The sequence below is a fragment of the Hippoglossus hippoglossus genome, chromosome 22 (genome assembly GCF_009819705.1).
Source record: "Hippoglossus hippoglossus isolate fHipHip1 chromosome 22, fHipHip1.pri, whole genome shotgun sequence".
Lineage (NCBI taxonomy): Eukaryota > Metazoa > Chordata > Actinopteri > Pleuronectiformes > Pleuronectidae > Hippoglossus > Hippoglossus hippoglossus.
This window is the reverse complement of record NC_047172.1, coordinates 15,519,075-15,539,450: the sequence shown is the minus strand read 5'-3', so window position 1 is coordinate 15,539,450 and position 20,376 is coordinate 15,519,075. Positions and strand designations below refer to the sequence as shown.

The window sequence follows — 20,376 nt, the reverse complement described above, 5'->3', positions numbered from 1 at the left end:
ATACTATATGACACATACTTTCATTAGGCGAAAGTATGAGTCATACTTTGTTCACCCTGACGATTCTTCCTTACCTGTCGGTGGGATTATACTGCCACCTTCTGGATTAAAGCTAGCAAATGATAAATAGACGTTTAAACGAGCAAGATAAATGCGGTTTTATTTGGGTTTTGTTGCCGAATAACAACAACAGCAATAACTAACTTCCCATGTTGTCTGATTACAGGTAATTCGATTTCCCACCAGTTTTTATGCTGCCTTTGTACTTTTACTTTGTTTTGCCTATGTGTCAGAATTCTGTTCAAATTAGATTTGTTTTACCTCATTATCATAGTGTTTCATATGCATCATTGTCTTTTTAGAGAATGTTGGTGCTATTTGCTTGAAAGTAAATAAAATTAAAAACATTTCTTATAAGGTAATAATTTGTACTTATCTATCTGGTATAACAAAGTGATTATTTTATTTTATTTACACTTGAGTATTCAACATAATTAAATCATATTTATCAATCTTATTATAAACCATGTTTTCCACTATTCCCTTGGGTAAAAACAGTTTTATTATTCCCAAGTAGCTGTTACATTTTTGTCTCATTTTATTATTCTACATTGTGCTTATAGAATTTGTTAGTGCAGGGTTACTTTTTTCTAGGGGAAATACATCATGACAGCTATAGTGGAAAAATTATAAAGTAAGGAGATTAAAAGCTGTATGAAAGGCCCACAGACACTTCATGACTGTACATAATTATGTAAGTATGTCCGTGTTTTAACAGTGAGGTTCACACATTGACTCTCACTCACAAAGCTGCGGAGTGTGAAGCCTCAGCCAGTCTCAGTATAATCAGGGAGTGGCATGTCAGGAGTGGAATTTCACTTCCTGTATCTCTCAGGTGAGTCACCTGGGCCGACGTCGTTGGTGGTTTAGGTTTGTGTCGACATCAAAGCAGAGGATCGTCCCGGGGACAGTTTCAGGGTTGTTGAGGATCAGCTCGGTGTGGACGGACTCTGCGAACATCACCGATCACCTCTGAGTGCTGCTCAGGAAGTCGCTTTCACGTCATACTTAGTTGAAGGTTGTTACTCGAGAGGAGGAGAAGTGTTGTTTTTTTTCCGTTCGCGGCCTAAACACTCCACAGAGAAGTTGATTAATATTAAGCGGTAGTTTTTTTTTACCTCACCTGACGCCAGTGCTGTTCCAGGTGATCTTTGTGTGTGTGGTCAACACAGACAGGACCATTTCAACCATGGTTCCGGTGCCCACGGGACCCCTGGGCGCGTGTGCGCTCCTGCTCTCCGCGCTGCTGCTGCGCTTCGCCGGGGCGCAGGAGACCGGAGAGGAGTGTTTGGCCAATTTCAAGGGCGGACGAGAGGATTTCGTCCTCGACACAGACGAGTCCGTGAAAGCCGGAGCCACGTTCATCTCGTCGCCGAGGCTGGACCGAATCAGGGACTGTGTGGGCGCCTGCTGCAAAGATCCGAGGTGCAACGTCGCCTTCATGCAGAGGGCAACCGATGAAGGTTCGGTGAAATCCTGCTTTCTGTTTGACTGCCTCTACAAGAAGAAATACGCCTGCCGCTTCGTCAGGAAGAAGGGATACACAAACTACATCCTGGAGACCCTGTATGATAGCTATCTGGAAGTGGATACTCCTCCAAGTAAGAATCCAAACTGTTCCAAATTACACTTCCAGACAGCTCCACATTGATGCATGTCAAAGTTTGTCAGGAGGGAGCCCTTTGAATCATTGTGGATTCTATTATAATCATTCCTTTCAGCAGAAACATGTGTTAAAGGTGAAGATTTGACACTGTATCTAGTCAGTTATCTATAAAGTTAAGTTAATGTTTTGGGCATAGCACTTAATTTAATCATATTGGCTCAGATCCTTTGTCATTGTTGTCAGTGTTTTCTAATAATCTATTTCCCTGTCTTTCCATGGTCTTTGTTTAAGCATTTTGTTCCCCGGTCACAGAATTAGGGCAACAGCCTTCATTTCAGCATGTTCACACACGCCAGGCCGCCATGGCCCCTGGTGTAGTGGTTCAGGTTTCTGTTTCTACCTCTGCCTCTTCCTGTGTTGCAACCTTGTGTTCGCAAATTACTCCTCATTGTGTGTAAGTTATCGTAGAGGTTGTCTATACGTGATGTGCGCTGATCCAATTTTGTCACCCCAGATGAATCCGACCGTCCACCAGTGGCCAACGGAGGCCTGGACCTTGTGGTGCAACCTCAGGACAGTGTGACACTGAATGGCATACAGAGCAAAGATGACAACGGGATTGCGTCTTACAAATGGCAAATGCTGTCTCCGTATCCTTACGCAGTCTTTGAGGTAAGTGACGGGACCGCAGTGCAAGGCCAGATTTTCTACAGTCCAGTTTGGACAAGTAGTAATTCTGCAACACTGTCCTCTTTGATTCCTCGTAGACAACCAGCTTTACTGACCAGATCATCGTGTCCAATCTGACATCTGGGGTTTACAAGTTCCAGCTGACCGTCACGGACACTATCGGCCAATCGGACTCGATCAAGGTCACTGTTCTGGTCCTGACTCCTGAGCAGTCTGAGCGTGAGTATCTAGGCTGATAGAAACATCATCTGAACATATTCTTTCATCTGTTTTCCTCCATTTTTCTTTGAAAGCGTCCGTCTTGTTGACCAGGACATGAGTAATATGACTCTAACACACATGCAAATCCCAGCGTGTAGATCAAATCTCATATCAGAGTTGGCTGCTGTAGTTTCGTTAGTTTCTCTGCAAATATAGACTCAAAGTTAAGTATGTGACCGAAGAGTTTCACTATTAAACATGAGTCACCTCATGTTTAGTGTTGGGCCATAAGCAAGACATGATAATTCCATGTGGTTCTTAGATTTCTTTAAAAACGCTGTAAAATCCTTATGTTCTCCTTAACGTTTAAAATAGGAGTTTCCGGAAAAACAGTGTGTTATTTCAAAACGTTTTATTCGTTACCCCAAGAGGATTTAGCTGGAAAGGAAACAAACCACATCGGTTTACCTGGAATTGTTTGGCGTTTTTGTCACATGAGCTGTTCCATGTTAGTTGTCCTCAAACCTGTCAAGGCACGTTCGCCTAATTCCTACTGCCTGAATGTCGCAACGGCAAATGAAGATGATGGAGAGATAAAAGCTTGTTTTATAAGAAGATTGAACCCGATCTGACTTTTGTTGACAGAAAAAAAAAAACAGCTGAACTTTAGAACCAAGTGTGTCTTTTTCATAGAAGAGCGGGTTTTTTTTTTTTTTTGTTGTATTTATTTTATACGTCCCTGCAGTTTCACTTCCCTTGCTCACACGACCCAGAAATCCACATCGAATGTCTCTGGGCACGTTTTCTACAGAAAGCAAAGCTTGAGTCAACCGGTGGTGTGTTTTTTTTTTTTTTTTCTCTTCTCACTTCTACCCTGCTGCGGTCCCACTCTCTCCACCCCCGACCCCACAAAACCTGTTCGTCTGGTTTCAGCTTGAGTTACACAAACAGGAAAACTCCAGTCACATGGGGATCCTCTTCAGTATTGATTAAACGTGATTGAAAGTCTTAAAGTTTCTTCCTTTTTGAAAGCACTTTCTTAAGCTCAAGTTTGTATCTGTTGGTTTCTGGTTGACAGAGGGACAATGAAAGACTTTTAAGCTTTCGGTGTTTCAGTTACCCATTAACAGCCTTTGTCCTTATTGGAGTTAGGAATGTACTTCACGCGTGAGCACGGCTGCCAGCGGAGCTGCCACATTTACTCCACAATAATTACCGGTTTGAATAAACTCATTCATAAATGACAGTCCGTGATAGTAATGTGAGAACTTGGTGATGAAAAGAGCACCTTCCAGTTGTTGTGTTGCCTTGTGATATGTGTACTTTATGTGGGCGCTGAATCATCAGCCACATATACAGACAATCAACAGTACATATTGTACCTCTGTAACTTCTCTGCTGAATCGCATATTGTTTATTCTCAGTTACATTTGTCTATACACGAAAACCACATGTATAATTATGTGTCTGGATACTCGTGAGACAGACACAAAGAATAGGAAGTTGAGACAAAACACAAAATCATTTTCTCATTGAAGCTGGTGTCGGATATGAGACCGGAGTTTTGGATTTGTGGTGCATTGTTAAGTGTCCAGTGAGGATATCTGATGCATATTTCATTAGTATTTTAGTGCATTTCTGAGGAAAACTAGTTAGCTGACAACTTTTAGCGTCAGATTAACACCAGGGAGCAATTTCACAATTCAATAGACTGAGTTTGTTGCAACACAAACTGAGCCATGGTCATGAAAACAATTAGACGTGTTTACATGGACATCAATAGTCTGAACTAGAACGGCACTCAGTAAAAGGATTACCTTGCAGAGGCCCCTGATTAAAACCACATTTAAATTCTTTAGATCCAGCTTTTTTCATTTTGGATTTGCACTTTGTACACACATTGCATTCACTCATAAATATCACTCTCCTAAACAGGGCTGATTATTTTCGCCAAGATCTATTCTACAATAATCAACTAAATGCTGCAAAACACAATTTTTTCACAATGAAAAAGATATTAAAAAAAAAAAATTACTGGATCTGCCATCTGAACTGAATCTGCACCAAAATTGAATGGCTGCCTCCTTGAGTCATGCCCCACACCTCCAACAAATGCCATGGAAATCGGTTGAGCAGTTTTTGCGTATTTCTGCGAACAAACAGATGAAAACAGGGATTGTTAAATGTGTCAAAAAATATTTTTGCAGATTTTCAGGAAGCACAAGCAGCATTTCTGATCCATTATTCTGTGTCTCACCAGTACAATGTATGGCCCCAAAGAAGATGGGACCATGCCGTGGTGCTTTCACCCGATGGCATTACAACGCCGCCTCGGAGAAGTGTGAGGCCTTCACCTTCGGCGGCTGCAGGGAGAATCTCAACAACTATTTGTCCATGGATGAGTGCACGAAAGCCTGCTTTGGCTCAGGTATCTATATCTTTTGTTTATTTAGCTCTCTCTGGGAAGCAGTATGCATTTAGATAAGAAGAACGTCACCACCGTCATGTATGTAAAGTCAAATGTAATGTTACAACCAGGAGATGGTTAGCGTAGCATAGCTTTAAGGTGGCGGATCTAGGGTTTTTCTAAATCAGGGGTCATTCTGGCGCCTGGCAATTATATGTCCAACATCCATGCACAACTCCTGATTCAGTGAGGTGCACATTTTCAGTCATTCCTTATTCACTGTTAGCTCTATAGCTTTGAGCAAAGCCACACATCATGGAATATATTTTGAAAATTGTTCCTTGTTCGAGCACATTCAAAAAAGCTTAGGAAATGAAAATCAACAAATTGTCATATTTATTGTTAGTAAGCGACTTTATTTTATTTATTTATTTAACCAAAAAAAAGGCAGCTGACCGGACAGGACCCCCAGATTAAGATGGAAACATGGGGGGAAATGGAAAGCTAGTCTAGTTTTGTTAAAACAACAAAACGGCTTGGATTTGTATTATATTTTAATAATATATATATTATTATTTAAATATATATTATTTTAATCTAATAAATTGTATTCATATATATGTATGTATAACAAAATGACAACATAACATTAGTCTTATTGTTTTTTTTTATGGTGTCAACATGTCATTTTTTTAAATCATTGAATTTTAATCTCATTTGTTGTTTTATCTTTCAGAGAAAAGTGCCATATCTGGTCGAGGTTTACCAATTCCCGCACCTAAGGGTAGGTGAATTCAGATATTTGTCACATCATCTTTTTTTAAACAAGAAGAAAGCAAATGATGAAAATCTCCTGTTGCTAATGATGCTCATCATCGGGTCTGTGATGGATATTTGACCTGGTGAGGCGTCTGAAAAAAATAGATCCGAGAACTATAGTCTTTTAAGTAGGCTTTGTTCCTTGAAAGGAAGGTCAGACAATCATACAGCATGTGAAGAGCATTCTGTAGAGGGAATGCTCTTTTATGCAGATATAGTGAAGAGGTGAAATGTTGTTGAAATGCACATTGCTATGATAAAAATATTGATTGTTGCCACTCCGAAGTGACATTTCCTGTTGTGTTTGTGTGCCACAGGAGAAAAATGCGGTGCTCCCTGCTCCACAAAGCAATTCACCTGTTCCAACGGCTGCTGCTTGGATCCAGGCCTCGAGTGTGACGCAACACCACAATGCAGTGACGGCTCAGATGAGCAGAAGTGCGAAGACTGTGAGCAGCGACTTTGCAAACTAGGCTTTATCTTAATACAGACTCATGGAATTAGAAATGTAGAAATAATAAGGGACTGATTTTAACTCTCAATGTGTCCTGTGTGCTTCTAGTGGACAACAAGTTTCAGGTTCTGCTCCAGATTCCAGTGGATGAGCAAAAAGGTGATTTGAACTTTAGTAGATTTGTCCCTGGCACACACAACATTTCACGTTTCAATTTCTTTCTTAAAATTTGAAAAAAATTAAAGACGCTCTTTTGAGCTGTTAGCGCTGCATACAATCTCACCCTACCAGTTCATTTTATTGTCGTTGACAGTGCGCTGCACGGAGCCTCCCCACACAGGAAGCTGCAGGGACAGTATCACTAAGTGGTACTTTAACCCCATTCAAAAGGAATGCTTCCGCTTCAACTACGGCGGCTGCCAGGGGACTGAGAACAGATTTGACTCTAAGGAGGCCTGCAAGAAAGTTTGCCGTGGTGTTACAGGTGGGTTGTTATTAAGGTATTTTACCCCAATATTTGTATCCTGGTAAGTTAAAATCCTATTTCTACCAGGAGTTTCCTCAATGGCATCTTTTTCCCGATCCTCTCCAAACTGTCAAATTTCTCCTTGACTTTTAAAAACAGTGTACGAGGAGTTCACTCGAGCCGTTTGAGACATGAACTCCGGATAATGTCTGGGGGGGGAAAAAAATATTCTGACACAGAAACAAAACTAATATACAAAGTTTTAAAATGCATGGGGAAAAGCACGGGAAAAAGTATTTTTACTTTTATGGCCTGTGCAAAGGCAGTGAGTTATTAATACATAAAGCTGCTTTAATCAATGTCTTTACAGGCCCTATTCATAATGGATCATATTAATACATGCAATGGGAATGGAGTTGCTTGTAGCTCTATTGAGATTATAGGAACCTGTTTATTTTTCATGACTCACACCTTTGCTTCACAGTCACTGGTTTTATCGCTGATGTTTTTTGGAACAAGACAAAGTTTACAACACACTGGTGAACTTTAAGCTCTTAGCTGAGCCTGATATTTCCCTCACCAGTTGGTGGAGAACAAAATGGAGCCAAAGGGTGAATGCTGGACTTGAGTTCAATCGAAGGTTGACACTGGTCCACGACTTCTGGACGCAGAAATCTGCACCTGAACAAGTTAACCATATTGGCTTGTTTCTGTTGCCCCAACGTGGCCCAAACAATTATACGTTATTGTTGATTTGCTTTTTTTACATGTGGTGTTCTGCGAAAAACTCATGAATATATATTTTGTCTTTCTCTTTCAGAAAAGGACATATTCGCAAGAAAGGCGGCGTTTGAAAAGCAGGTGTTTGAGAGTGAGCCAGGTATACCACCTTCATTTTTTTAATGTTCTACACCTTTATTGGTCAAATAAACTTTAATAGTTAGGTATAAGTCGACCTAAAATCGATCTGCTCCACCAGGTGTTTGACTTCTAGTGGGTACGAGCTGTTCAATAATGTCATCCAAGTTTCATTCCAATTCCAGCGCAATTTTCCAGTTCACGGAGTTGGTCAAAGCAGACTTTGATGTAGTGATCTGCTTTAGTTTTACCCATTTTAAAGGTACACTCTCTTTCATTCAACAGCTATCATTGCAATTGCTGCCGTCCTGGGTCTGGCGATCGTCATCCTTCTAGGCCTCCTGGTGTACTGCCTCTTAAAGGGAAGGAAGAAGTCAGTACAGCGCCACCGCGTGCCCGTCAACACCGCCCCGGTCACCTCAATGGAGGACCGAGAGCATCTGGTCTACAACGCCACCACCAAGCCCATCTGACCCTCAGCCCTCACCTTTGACCCCCCGTCCCGGTGAAGAATGACACTGGTTGCCGAAGCCCGGTCATAAGCTGAACAGACTCAGACGATATCCGTCGACTAAGTTTGAATGCTGGAGGGGATCTGTTTTTATTTCGTCCATATAATGGATGTTTTTTTGTTTTTTTTAAGGGTGAAGTACACTGAAGCCAGAGTGTCGTCAGTGATGAAATGTGACGTCTAATGATTTGACTTTTAGCTTGTATTCAATGCAGGGACCTGTTGGAGTGAGTTGTTTGAAACTGTGTGTACTCAGGTTAAAGGGGAGGATTTTCATTAGTGAGGAGTTAGATTATCACTGGATATCATACAGTTCATACAGTCCATCAATAGGTTCTGATTTTAATGTTCTGTCGCTTCTATGACATGATCTGATAGTTGCCAGAAAAATACCTCTTTTTAAAATAGTCAGTTTTCATGCCTGAACTGTCAGCAGGTCTGTGCTGGTCTGTTACTCTAAAGTAAAAGACCAGATTATTTAGCGTTTTTCGGAATTTATAATGACACATGATAATCCCTCCAATATACTGAGGTCTTGCCACGCCACCTTCTCAATTTTGCTGTTTCATACGTCACTGTTACACTGGCTTACAAATACAGCTCATTCATAATGTTGTACATAATCGTAGAGTTTTGAGAAAGTGATATTTTACATGAGAAGATTATTTTTGTCTGATTTCTCAAAAGTGTTTTTAGAATAAGATGAACACATTGATACATTTATAAAGCAGCCTTCCTGTTGATTATTCAACATTTTATCAAATGTTTGTACATATGACCTGATTTGATTCTCTGCGACGTAAGCAGCATTGTGATGTTTATACTAAATAAAAATCTAACCCAAAATGTACTTGAGGGTCATTTTTTCCTGGAGGTTTTAAGTTGTTATTCACCTAAGTGTGATTGATAACTTCCGCAGTTCTTCACACACTTTCAGCTTCATTGCTGTTGCTGCTACAACTAAATGGATTTTTACCTGTTTTATCTCACTTCTTAAGATATATTTTCATTAAAAAAAAAGAAGCTTTTCTGATATGATTTCTATGGCTTTTATAATCTTTATTATTATTACTTTAAATGTTTCTGAGTTTCATATTGTTTGTTGTAAGGCATTTTCTTACTTGTATAGAAAAGTGCTATACAAATAAAGTACAATTCGCAGTCACACACTTTTTCTATAGTACACTGTTGGCACAGCTGTCAGGAGCAATTCGGGGCTTCAGTATCTTGCCTAGGAGCACTTCAGTATGCAGACTGGAGGTGCCTGGGGTCTAACTACCACCATCTGGTTAGTGGCGACCCACTTATTACTTACCTATATTAGTCATACTGTTTGTTCTTGTGGCCTCACAAAGGTTTATCATGTATTTTAAGAAGTACTTAGTTTAAACAGTACTTAGTCTAGCTATGATTCATTATGTTTTCTTCTTAAGCTCAAACGAATTGCACTTATCTCCCAGACAAATAAAAGACAGCTGCTCTGATACCATCCAGGCTCTTTCTCCTGTGACCTCTGGGATTCTAATATTTCAAACCAAAACACAAATATCCGCTCTGTAAGTATGTGCGCACAAACTTGACACATGAACTGATCCGTGAGTCTGTGCTCAGCATGTCTAGTTTCAAACAGCTGATGTTTTCACATTTTGTGTGAGGCCGAGACAGAGATAAGACAAAGCCTGTCTGCTAAAGGTTGTTTTGCTCATCGTCAACCTCCCTCCGACGACAGTTCCCTTTTTTATTTACAGTAACACACAGCTATTATCCAAGCTCCTCATAGGCCACATAAGTACAGGTTGTTTTTTGTTATTGGAATTTCAAGTGTAGCTTTTCCAGTAGCCTATATACACCCACCCTCTCACACACACACACACACACACACACACACACACACACTTTCTGTTGACATTAACAATAACCTACATTACCTACACATTTCCTCTATGTCTGTTGGTTGTGAGTTTGTTTCATGCAGAGTCACTAGTGATCTCTTTAGTCAGTCACTCAGATAATCAGAAATCCTCTAGTCTGGCACAAAAAGCAAATAAAATAAACTAGCAACATTTATTTGCAAAATTAGCAACAAAACTACATGTAACAAAAATAAAGTAGTTGGATTATTATGACTGCTTGCCTGTGGATGACCTCTACAGGAATCAGCAGCTGGATTTAGACTAAACCACAGCTGCAGGTTCAACTGTGGCCTCTAACAACACAGTAACAAGGTCTGAGAGCCCATGTTGAGCTCATTCCCGAAAGCAGCTAAAGTAATAGATTGAAAACTTGAATTCACAACCCCTGTGACCATGTGGTCAAGTAGCAGAACAACATTGTAATCCTGATACCGACTTTCATCACCACTTCCCTATTAAAAGTTTTGACTGTGCAGATACTGATATTTAATTATTTGTTTGACAATTTATTTATTTGTTTGTTAATTAATTAAAACATGAATATATTTTTTTTCTTTTAACATTAACATTGGAGTTTCACTGGCAGGAAGACGCCACCCACACACAGGGCACATGCATTACCATGTTTACACCAGCAGACGGCGATATTGGTTCGTTAGATTGTTCAAATCTTCTGCCTTAGCAGCCACTTCAAATTACCTAAAGCTACTTAAACTTCATTTCGTTCATTATAACATCTTTGTCTTTTTCATAATTTGTTGCTCTTTTCAATTTAATAGAAAAAAAAAATATATATATATATATATATAATCATCGAGACATCTCACTTGCACATTTTACTGGAGTACGTTCAGTCCTATACGCCTCCGAAGAACAATTAAATGTCCATTTCCACATTGTGTTCACTGACTGAAGTCAAGCAGCACATTGCCTTTTCTAAACACAGGCCTCATGGGGAGGATCTCCAGGAGGAGGGCAAAGACCCCCAAAGCAAAGGCGCCCCTCTCTATGTGATCAGCCGCATATAAAGTATCACCCACCAATTGATTCACTGAAGCCAACCATTGTGAGCTCCACCATTCTGCCGAGCTGACCCTCATAAATGTAATTGTCAGGGTGACAGTTTGTTATGTCCTTTCACAGGCCTGTCATTGGTTCGCACACACATGGAAAGTTACTTTTATAGTGAAAAATAATCAGCTGCTCTCTGTTTGTTTGTGAAACTATACTGGAGTAAAAGGCCAAGCGGTGTGATCCAGATGTTAGGATGTGGGAACACATCTGTCTTTCACTGAAATGACACTGGCCTGTCAAAAACAGGCGCTGCTTTGTTGCCTTCATTTACTCCTCGTAAAGTAGACTTTTTTTCAGACTAGTGGACTACTACTACTACTACTGATTAAAAAATAAATAATAATAACAATAATGGTAAAACTACTACTACTACTACTACTACTAATAATAATAATAATGTAATTGTAAATTAAACTTAATACATCTTATACCAACAACGATCATTATTTAACCAGTGTTATCATTAGACAGAAAGTAAAGTAATAAAAGAACCCTATAAAGATCTTTATCTTTATTTAGTATTCTTTGTCATTTCCAGTCCAGATGAGCCACAATAGGGCAATAAAACAATATAGATAATTATCATTATTATTATTAAATAAGACAAGACCAGACAAGACAAGACCAGCTAAGTTAAGATAAGACTATCAATCCCAAAGGAAATTCTTGTACCAGCTTACTCCAAGATTACAGTATCAACAATAGAATACAGGGAATAAAAGAAGCATTAATTAATTATACATTATAGTATTATGTCTAAACGACACAAGTAAAATACAAATACAAAAAGGGCAGCAAATAATAATAATAATAATAATAATAATAATAATAATAATAATAATAATAATAATAATAATGATACATTCAGAAACCACACAGAATGTGCAGTTGGAGCAATAAACCAACATATTTTTCTTTTCTGACTCAGAATCCCAGGAGTGTCGCTTTTCTTCCTGAGGCGTTCACTTGAAGTTCCCATATTTCCCGGGGACGTGAACGCAGCAGCAGCAGAGAGCAGAAGCATCATCCTGGAGCAGCAGCGGAGTTTCAGTCCGAGCTGCTGACCTGACCTGTGTGTGCGTGTGTTTCTGTGTGTGTCTGTGTGTGTGTGAGCGGCTTCTACCATGTGAAATGAACAAAGTGACGGAGTAACGTGACGCTTCACACCAAGAAAACCACCGGGGGAAAACCTTTTTCAATCCGCCGAGGACCAGGGGGAAAGACTTCGGCGAATCTCGGTACGTGAAGTTCCTCTGATAAGTTTCACCCGAGAGTTAGCCGAGTGAGCGTTGGCGGTGAAAACAGGTAAATAACAGGTCCGAGCAGCTCTCTGGTGCTGTAGCTACACACAGTGGATGTCCCCTCTGTGTGTTCAGTTGCTTTTCGTTAACTACAAGGAACATCCACCAAAACAAACCATTGAAACCACACAGAACCTTTTTTATTTTGTCCATTTTGGAGCAAATTCAAAGCACTTAAACGCACCTCCATGCATTGATGAGCCCCACAAGCCTCATCGTGTTCACTGCACACGGATGTGAGGAGTATTTCTATGTAGTTTCTGTGACATGCGGGCTGCAGGTCCGGCAGATCGAGAGAGAGAGAGAGAGAGAGAGCAGGAGTTTCAGTCAGATAAGTTGTGTTTGACTTTGCTCTCTCAGTTGACTGGACTTTGATCAGCTGCTGCAGTTTATCTTTTCCTGTCTTTTTTTTTTTTAGGGGGATGAGACTTTCCCCCCCCCCCCACAAACTCACCTCCATGCTGCGGCTGAATCATTTTGCCATTTCCTCTTTCCCCCTCCACCAGCCCCCTATGGTGTCCATACTTGGCCCCCAGGAGCCCTGATTGTCTTTTTCTAATGAGCGCCCCACTGAGACTCAGTGAGGTTTTAAATGCAGGCTATTCATAGGTCAGTGACTTCGCCCCGTCCAGCTGCTGGGGAAGAATGGCACGGAAATCAATCAGTTACCAGTGAAAAGTTTCATTTTCTTCTCCTCTGACCTCACTTGACCCGTCAACACAATAACCTCTGAACTTCATTTTGAGGATAAATGTTGCTTCGACGCAAGGAACAACGCTCTCTTCCAGGTGGTCCAGACAGGAAACAGCCCGAGTGTGTCTTGGATCACAGACTTGGCTCCTGGATTCTTCCTCCTGAGTCTTGGTATGCTGCAGCTGTGATTAAAATTACCAGAGCTGCAGAATCCGAGCGTCACTTTCTTTGTTATGCAGCGGTTTAACACTGCTTTTAATGCCGCTTAGGAGATACCAGGATCTCAAGGGACCGTGAAGTTCAAGCTATTGCAAGTCACAGCTCGGATTTCACAGTGAGAGTTAAAGGTCAGCTTTAAACCTCGAACCATATACACAGTGTGTTTGTTTGACAGTGGAGAGTGTGTGCCATAAGTGATTCAGCAGACACCAGAGGGAGGTCAGAATGTTTACCTGCGCCAAGGAGGTTATGTTTTCACCCCCGTCCGTTTGTTTGTTTCTCTGTTAGCAGGATTAAACAAAAAAAGTACTGAACAGATATTTGAAACTGGTGGAAGGATGGGACTGGGCCAAGAAAGAGCCTGTTCAAATTTGGCGTGAATTAGGGACGTGGAGAAGGGATGGATCTGGGAATATTTATCACTTTGCCGGATTTGTTTATTTATTTTATTTTTATTTTTTTACATTTTCACCAATTTCCCAGGGAATAAAGCATGGATCTTGATATTTAGGGGACTGTTTTCACACATGAAAATTGGTTTAAGAAATTTTTCAGTTTGTCTTTCACACATAAGAACACAGCAAGAGGAAAATGTCTGGAACATTCAGATGCGGGTTGGCGTCTGGCTTGAGCATGCAGGTGACAGGACATAGAAATCACATGTTTTTGTTTATAGCACACCAAAGGCTTTCGAATCTTTCAGTCTTTCCAAGTTGACATCTTTGTAGGCCTCCTCTACCTGTATGGCTTCTTTTTTCTTCCTGAGATATTGGTATTCTTTTTGTTTTTTAGTTTTGCATCCATCATGTGTTAGAAAAGTCATTAACACTCCCACTTGCCTACTGTAAATCCTCCTGTTGACGCTTTAATAGGGGGCTGGCAGGAACATTTCGGGAAAATGTCCTGAGCAATGGACTCGGACATTTGCGTGGCCCCTCTGGAAAATTTCAGGGCAATGTCCAGACTTCGGTGGGTGTCTGAAAAGAGTGTGTGCAATTTGATGTGGCTTGATTGAATGTAAGTGGACTGTTGGGATTTTGGTGGAGGTGTTCGTTCTACAGAGTGCCATTTAAATTGTTGTTGTTATGATGTTGAGGAGCTTTCACGGAGGCACGGGGGAGCTGTTTGCAGATGTGGTGTAATGCACCTTTAAATAGGCTCACTGAAAGTTCTATTTCCAGGCTCGGTGTCTGCTTTCCCCCCTTCAAACACTATAGGACTCTATGGAGGACCACGAACCCCCCGGTTGTTCAGCACTAAAGATTTTTAAACTCTGGAACTGTTTTCATATCATCTCCCAAATAAGATGGCACTGGCCAACTTCACTTGCCAGGTAAGCATTCTGGTGGTTATAGGTCACTGGCGTGGAGGTGAAAATAGCTGTTTCCTTCTTTTCAGCACAGCGGGGAACAATTATTCTCCCATTACGGGCTATTTGGGCCAGGGTGTGTACGTGCACCATATGGGCAAAACTCCTCACAGTGCCCTGCGGGTGTTCATAGGGGTGGATCGGTTATTGTCCACTCTTAAACAGCGTGCTGAAAAATGCAGCGGACTAAAATAAGAGGCTCGTACTCTGCGCGTCTGCGGGAAGTCACGGGTTAGGGCAGCGCCTTTTGTTGGAGCTGTTGTATTTAATTGAGATGAAGAGAGACTGTCAGGGCTTTATTGTTTTCCCCAGTGAATGAAAAGCTGTTAGTCTCTCAAGGCTTGTGTGTCAGTGGACAAACTGCAGCAGTGATGTGGGAAAGAGGGCACTCACAGAAAAGCTGTTTGTCAAGGGGTATTTTCTGTCAGGGTAGAGGGTAAGAGAGAGGTCATGCAAAATAAACATGGCACCAGTGCTGAAATAATAAAGACTCTATTTCTTGGTTAGCCCGTTGGACTCTGGACCTCAGCCTGCCAGGCTAAATTGGATTTTTATTTGTTCTAAACATAAACATCCGTCCAGACTGACGGTGTCCCTAAAGAAATCCGCTCCACCGTGTCTGAGTAGAGACGTCCCAGAGGACTTATGTCATGCTCTCAGACTCCCGTGGGCCTTGTTGGGACAGGCAGTGAATGCGGCGTGATGCGGTAGGTCGCTTACTGTGACAGAGAAGCGCAGCAGCAATTGTATGGATTATTTTTAGCCTCTAGTCCCATCAAATTGTTCTGCATGAGGAAAAGAAAACATTTTGTCTTGTTAATTGCTGCACAAAAGGCTGATTCAGTTCCTTTTTTGGATTCTGATTGTGGGTCCAAACTGTACGTCATCAGTTTTGCACATAAATCACTTTGCAATAGTTCAATCTGGACAGGTGTTTTCTTTGGAGACTGTTGGAATAACACATCAGGGTTTAAATGTAAATACAGTCCATTATTGGCAGCAGTCTTCTTGGTTAAATATGATTTCACATCCTTTCCAACTTGTCTGTGACAATATATCCCTTCCTGGAGAGACAGAGAAAGTGACATGTCTACCTGATAGCAGAAGTCATGTTTCTCTCTCGCTTCCTTTCTACACATTTTCCGTGGTTTCACTTCTTGCTATAACCTTGACAGTCTGTCAGTGGTGAAAAATACTGCAGATATTCATCACTCCCCGAGGACCTTTTTCCTTGAACGTGTCAGGCCTGAGGTCTCGGTTCAAGGGATCTGTGTGTTCGTGCGTATTTTGTCTTTTAACAGGTTCGTGGTGATGACTCAGAATAAATGTTCTCTTTATTTGCATGAGCGCAGTATCTCGGTCAGCATCTGTCCTCCTCTAAATCATCTGTTTGTTGTGTTTTTAAAGAAAGGAATTCAGGCTTCGACCGCCTGGATCAGTGTAAAGCCACGGCGATTAGAGGAACAAGGAGGTTTATCAGCCCATCTGAAGAAGTGAGCCATTGCAGGTCTTTTAATAACCATCAGATTGGCTCTTGCAGCATCTGCCTTCAATTAAATGGGCAAGCTGCAGATTCCCATGTGGGAGGTTCATGCTGCGGGTAATGCAGTCATCAGCTGTGGGAACCAAATGCTCCCCCATTTGTGTGAAATGGCAGCTAGTTCAAGCACAGGTGGTGAGTTTGGTATGAATGTTAGTCTGTGCTTAGTGTTTTCTTTAGGATCTTAAATTTGTCCGTGCCCCCTCCCTAGGAAAACACGGATTTGGAATTATTGTATGTCAGCAAAAAAGGAGGGAAAAATGTTGGTTTACGATTGTTGAATTCTGTCTAGAAGTGTTATGATTGTTGGTTTCACGGATTTAAAATGTCCTGTTAGACATTTTCAACATTTCATTATCGCCAACCAAACCATTTTTTACCACCTGCAACCTTCAATAAGACATTGGTTAAACACATTTAAGGCCCAGACGTCTACAGTGCATCTGGGATTGAGCCCATTATTCCTAGTCTAGTCTCTCATTGACCAAAGGAAGATTAGCATAGTTTGGGTCTGGTCAGTAAGCTCAGTCGGTTAGCTCAGAGCTCATAGTGGGAAGGATTATCAGAGGATTTTATGAGTTCACTTTTCATTGAGACCATTTCAAAGCCTGCCCCTCAACATGAACACCACTTGTCAAGGGTTTTCCCAAACTAACCCACCACTTGAAAATCAATTAACCAAGCTCAATCAAAGGTGCTTTGAGGAATCTCCATCGTGGAAGACCTGCAGAAGCATAAATCAACATCATATAGTAATTTCTTATCCCTTTTGCTCTTAAAGATAAAATGTCCATGTTAATGTATGTGAGAATACAGCAGGAAAGGTTAAGAGTTTATGTCAATACGTTTCTAACATGTGACACAAAACTGAAAAAAAAAAAAAACCAGTATCTCAGGAGGAAAAAGAGGCGTCATACAAGGAGAAGATGTCAACTTGGAAAGAAGAGATTTGAAAGCTTAAGGTGATAATGGCCGGCAGCAATGTCAATCTGCTGTTAACAGAAACATGTGATTTCCACCGCGGAATTTATACATTATGTCCTGCGTCCTGCATGATCTAGCCAGGTGCCACTCGTTCCCTTGTCCGAATGTTCTTGACACTTTCCTGTTGTTGTGAACGCGTCTGACTCCATCTGCTGCTCCGTTCTTCATATGTGAAAGAAAAAGTGTCCAGACCCAATTTTCTGGATATTTTCCAGAGTTCATGTCTGAAAACGCTTGCAGTAATAGTCAAAGAGACCTTGCAATCCAAAAATCATTTGTGTATGAGTTCAAAAAATAAATCTCATGTCATTGTGATACGTTGGACAGATTTTTCCCTGACTCGTGTGCTTTGCTTTGCCCTAAACTGAAGAAAAAAAATAGGTTTTGTGGCTGCAGAGGTTCGTGTGTAGTAAACAAGTTTTACGTCAGTCCAGGCTGCAGCTGCAGGGACCAGTGGTCTTAATGTTCAGAACCAGCTCTGTGACTTTGCTCCTGGCATGCCTGCACATCTTAATTGGCGAACCTCTTGGCAGCGGACTCTGCTTGGCCTCGGCTGGCCTGACTGTCAGTCTGGCACAGCGGCCAGCAAACGCACTAGGAACAATGCCCATCCTAATCCCCGAAGAATTCCTGCTCCTCTGATCTAGCTGGCCCAAGAATGTGATGTCTAAAAGGCCGGAGGCTCACCAGGAATCACACAGAGACGAGTTCTCATGTTAAGGAGCCAGGGAGGCAGTGATGTGAGAAACTGGCTGCATAGCGGCTCTGAGGGGACATATCTCATCATTAATAGAACCACAGCCTGGCATGAGGGATTAGAAAAATACATGCCACCAGGCGTGAAACTGTTATCTCACTGGACAGTTACACTGATGATGAGAGACTTGTTTTGATGTGGCGTGGATTTGTTTAGAACATTTGCCAAACCAATGAAGGAGGTTTATGTTGAGTATTTTCTTGCATATTCTTCCTCACAAACAAACAAACAAACAAACCATCAAACAAACGTACAGGAGTGAAAACATAGCCTTCTTGGTGGAGGTCAATTGTTTTTATATGGCTCAAATGTCAGAGGTTCCCAAATCCATTAATATTTACTTTGTAGCTGCTAAATCTCTTAAGTGCCCATTAATGGCAAGTTGGACTCACTCTCACTCCTTCCCTTTTTTTCTACCGATTAGCATGAGCTTATATCACAGTCAGCTGCTTCATATCTCAAACCTGCTTACACTATACATTACTAAGTGGTCGGCATGAGCTAATGCAGAGCAGCAACCAGGGGAATGAGAAGAATTTCCCTTTTAGCTCTATATAAGACCTTGTCTCTGCTCTCCACGAGCCGGGTCAGTCAAGAAAAACGTGAGTAGAGAAACCAAAAGTGTCTTTTGAAATCATCAAAAGTATTTCAAAGCTGTCACTACTAAGTCTGGACATATATTGCTAGGGATGTGTTTGAACCTTTTATGTTTTGTTTTGTCAGCTCCAGAGGCCTGAGTGCCATGCCAGAGGGGTCCCATTCTGCTCTCCACCAGGGCCCAATGGGGGAAGGTAAGGTCAATGCCATTATAACCAGTGTAATCCATGCTTTGGTAATTGCTGTTTATGAATTGACCAGTTTTATGACATGGGGATTTAATGAGCAGGAGTTCTACAATGACGGTGGGTTTGGTTGAAAGCTGGGACACTGTGCTAACATAGAAGAAACACAGAAGAAACACAGTACAGTAGAAGTGAATGGAAAAATCCCTGGAATTGAAGAATAGAGGAAATGTGGAGGCAGAGCTGAGAGAGCAATGAACTCCCCTCCTACAGTCCCAGCTGGCAGAGAGGCTCTTTGTGTGTCTGTGGAGCTTGGCCAATACCCCCCCCCCCCCCCCCCCCCCCCCCCCCCCCCCCCCCCCCTCCCCCCCCCCCCCCCTCCTCATACAACTGAAACTCCTGAACACTCGCACATCCAACCAGAATGTGTCAGAATCACCGACAGCCAAGATGGTTAGTCTAGCCAGCGGTGCTGACCTTGTATGCTGGGGGCCACTCAAATTACATATTATTTTAGCGTTCATTATCTTCAGTCGCAGAGCCACTGCATTGACACAGGGACTCTTTGTATCTCTTTGCCTGCTCTGTCCCTCAACCCCCAAGCGCCCCTCACGCCTCCTCTCTCCACTGAACACATTTGGCACTGGGCTTCGACTTTGGCTGAAGAATACCAATGTGTCAATGGTTCCCTTTTTCCCGTACGCCTGTCCCTTTTGGTTCAGCTTTGGCCGGGAGAAGCTTTTGGCTTTGGGAGACGTGTGCCGCCCTCATGGAAATTTGTTTGTCTATTTCCTCTAAAGGCCATTCTGCGCTGACATCACAGTCTCACAGCTCATTTTGCAGCTCAGATGTGGAGCACGAAATCACCTTGGCTTGATGGAACACCCTCTGCAGCTTTCAGTGCTGTTGTTTGTGGACCAGTTGGAGTTAATGTGTGACTGACCTCGCTCTCCTGCTTTGGATGGATGGGTGGTAATTAAGGGGCAGGGCTGCTGGTAGTGCGCTATCTAGGTGAGGTGATGATTGGAATCGGTTAACAGGCAGGAGGAATGCACATGGTGAAAGGAAGCCCCCTGTCTGGTCAAGGTAAACAATGACACGGTTGTGGTCCAGCTCAAATTTCTCTGAAGGGCCCAGGGATTTTTTAAGTTAAGTGTTTTGATTATTTTTACCACTAAAAGGATTTGGGCATCGCAAGGCATGATCAGTCAAAACCAGCATGAAGGATAATATTTGGGCTGTGCTCCAAGATCTACCCAGGTGTTCTTCCCAGCTGCGGAAAGTGTTTTTTCCATTGTTCTTTCTAAATACTTTTCCAGGCCAATCTGGATGACAGGAAAAGTATATGAGACCCATCATAATTTCCACCAAAGTTAAACTTTCATGACCATGGTGGAATGTGAACCTGCGTGATTATAATGATTGTGTCCCACATGTGAAATATATGAATGTTACCAAAACAAATGTACGTTTAGGGCTACATCCATATGTTCTTGTTTGGAAACAGCATTTTAAAACCTAAACCATCTCTGTCCACAGAAGCCTTTTAGCTCTACGTCAGTTTTGATCCCCGTCCATACCAACACATATCCTGTGACCACCCAGGTACATATGCGTGTGCCAGTGTGAACAGGAATTGCTCGAAGAATAGATAATCTCCTATGCATGTAGG

The 20,376-nt window shown here is 41.8% G+C and overlaps 2 protein-coding genes across 2 annotated transcripts in view; both read left to right on the top strand.

Annotated features, from left to right (window-relative positions):
* Positions 1–805: 805 nt before the first annotated feature.
* On the top strand, positions 806–8,081 carry spint1a (serine peptidase inhibitor, Kunitz type 1 a). The gene is made up of 10 exons (XM_034577206.1): positions 806–1,661; positions 2,181–2,338; positions 2,434–2,575; positions 4,818–4,985; positions 5,701–5,748; positions 6,101–6,232; positions 6,346–6,396; positions 6,551–6,721; positions 7,524–7,583; positions 7,847–8,081. Exons 1-10 carry the CDS (start codon positions 1,250–1,252, stop codon positions 8,032–8,034), a joined length of 1,530 nt encoding a protein of 509 aa, XP_034433097.1. The 5' UTR covers positions 806–1,249; the 3' UTR covers positions 8,035–8,081.
* A 4,715-nt stretch (positions 8,082–12,796) lies between these two features.
* LOC117756617 (pleckstrin homology domain-containing family G member 3) overlaps positions 12,797–20,376 on the top strand; it is a 34,072-nt gene continuing 26,492 nt past the window's right edge. Inside the window, 2 exon segments of the mRNA XM_034577201.1 lie at positions 12,797–13,224; positions 18,646–18,713. Coding sequence (XP_034433092.1) covers positions 13,112–13,224; positions 18,646–18,713 — 181 coding nt within the window. The 5' untranslated portion in view covers positions 12,797–13,111.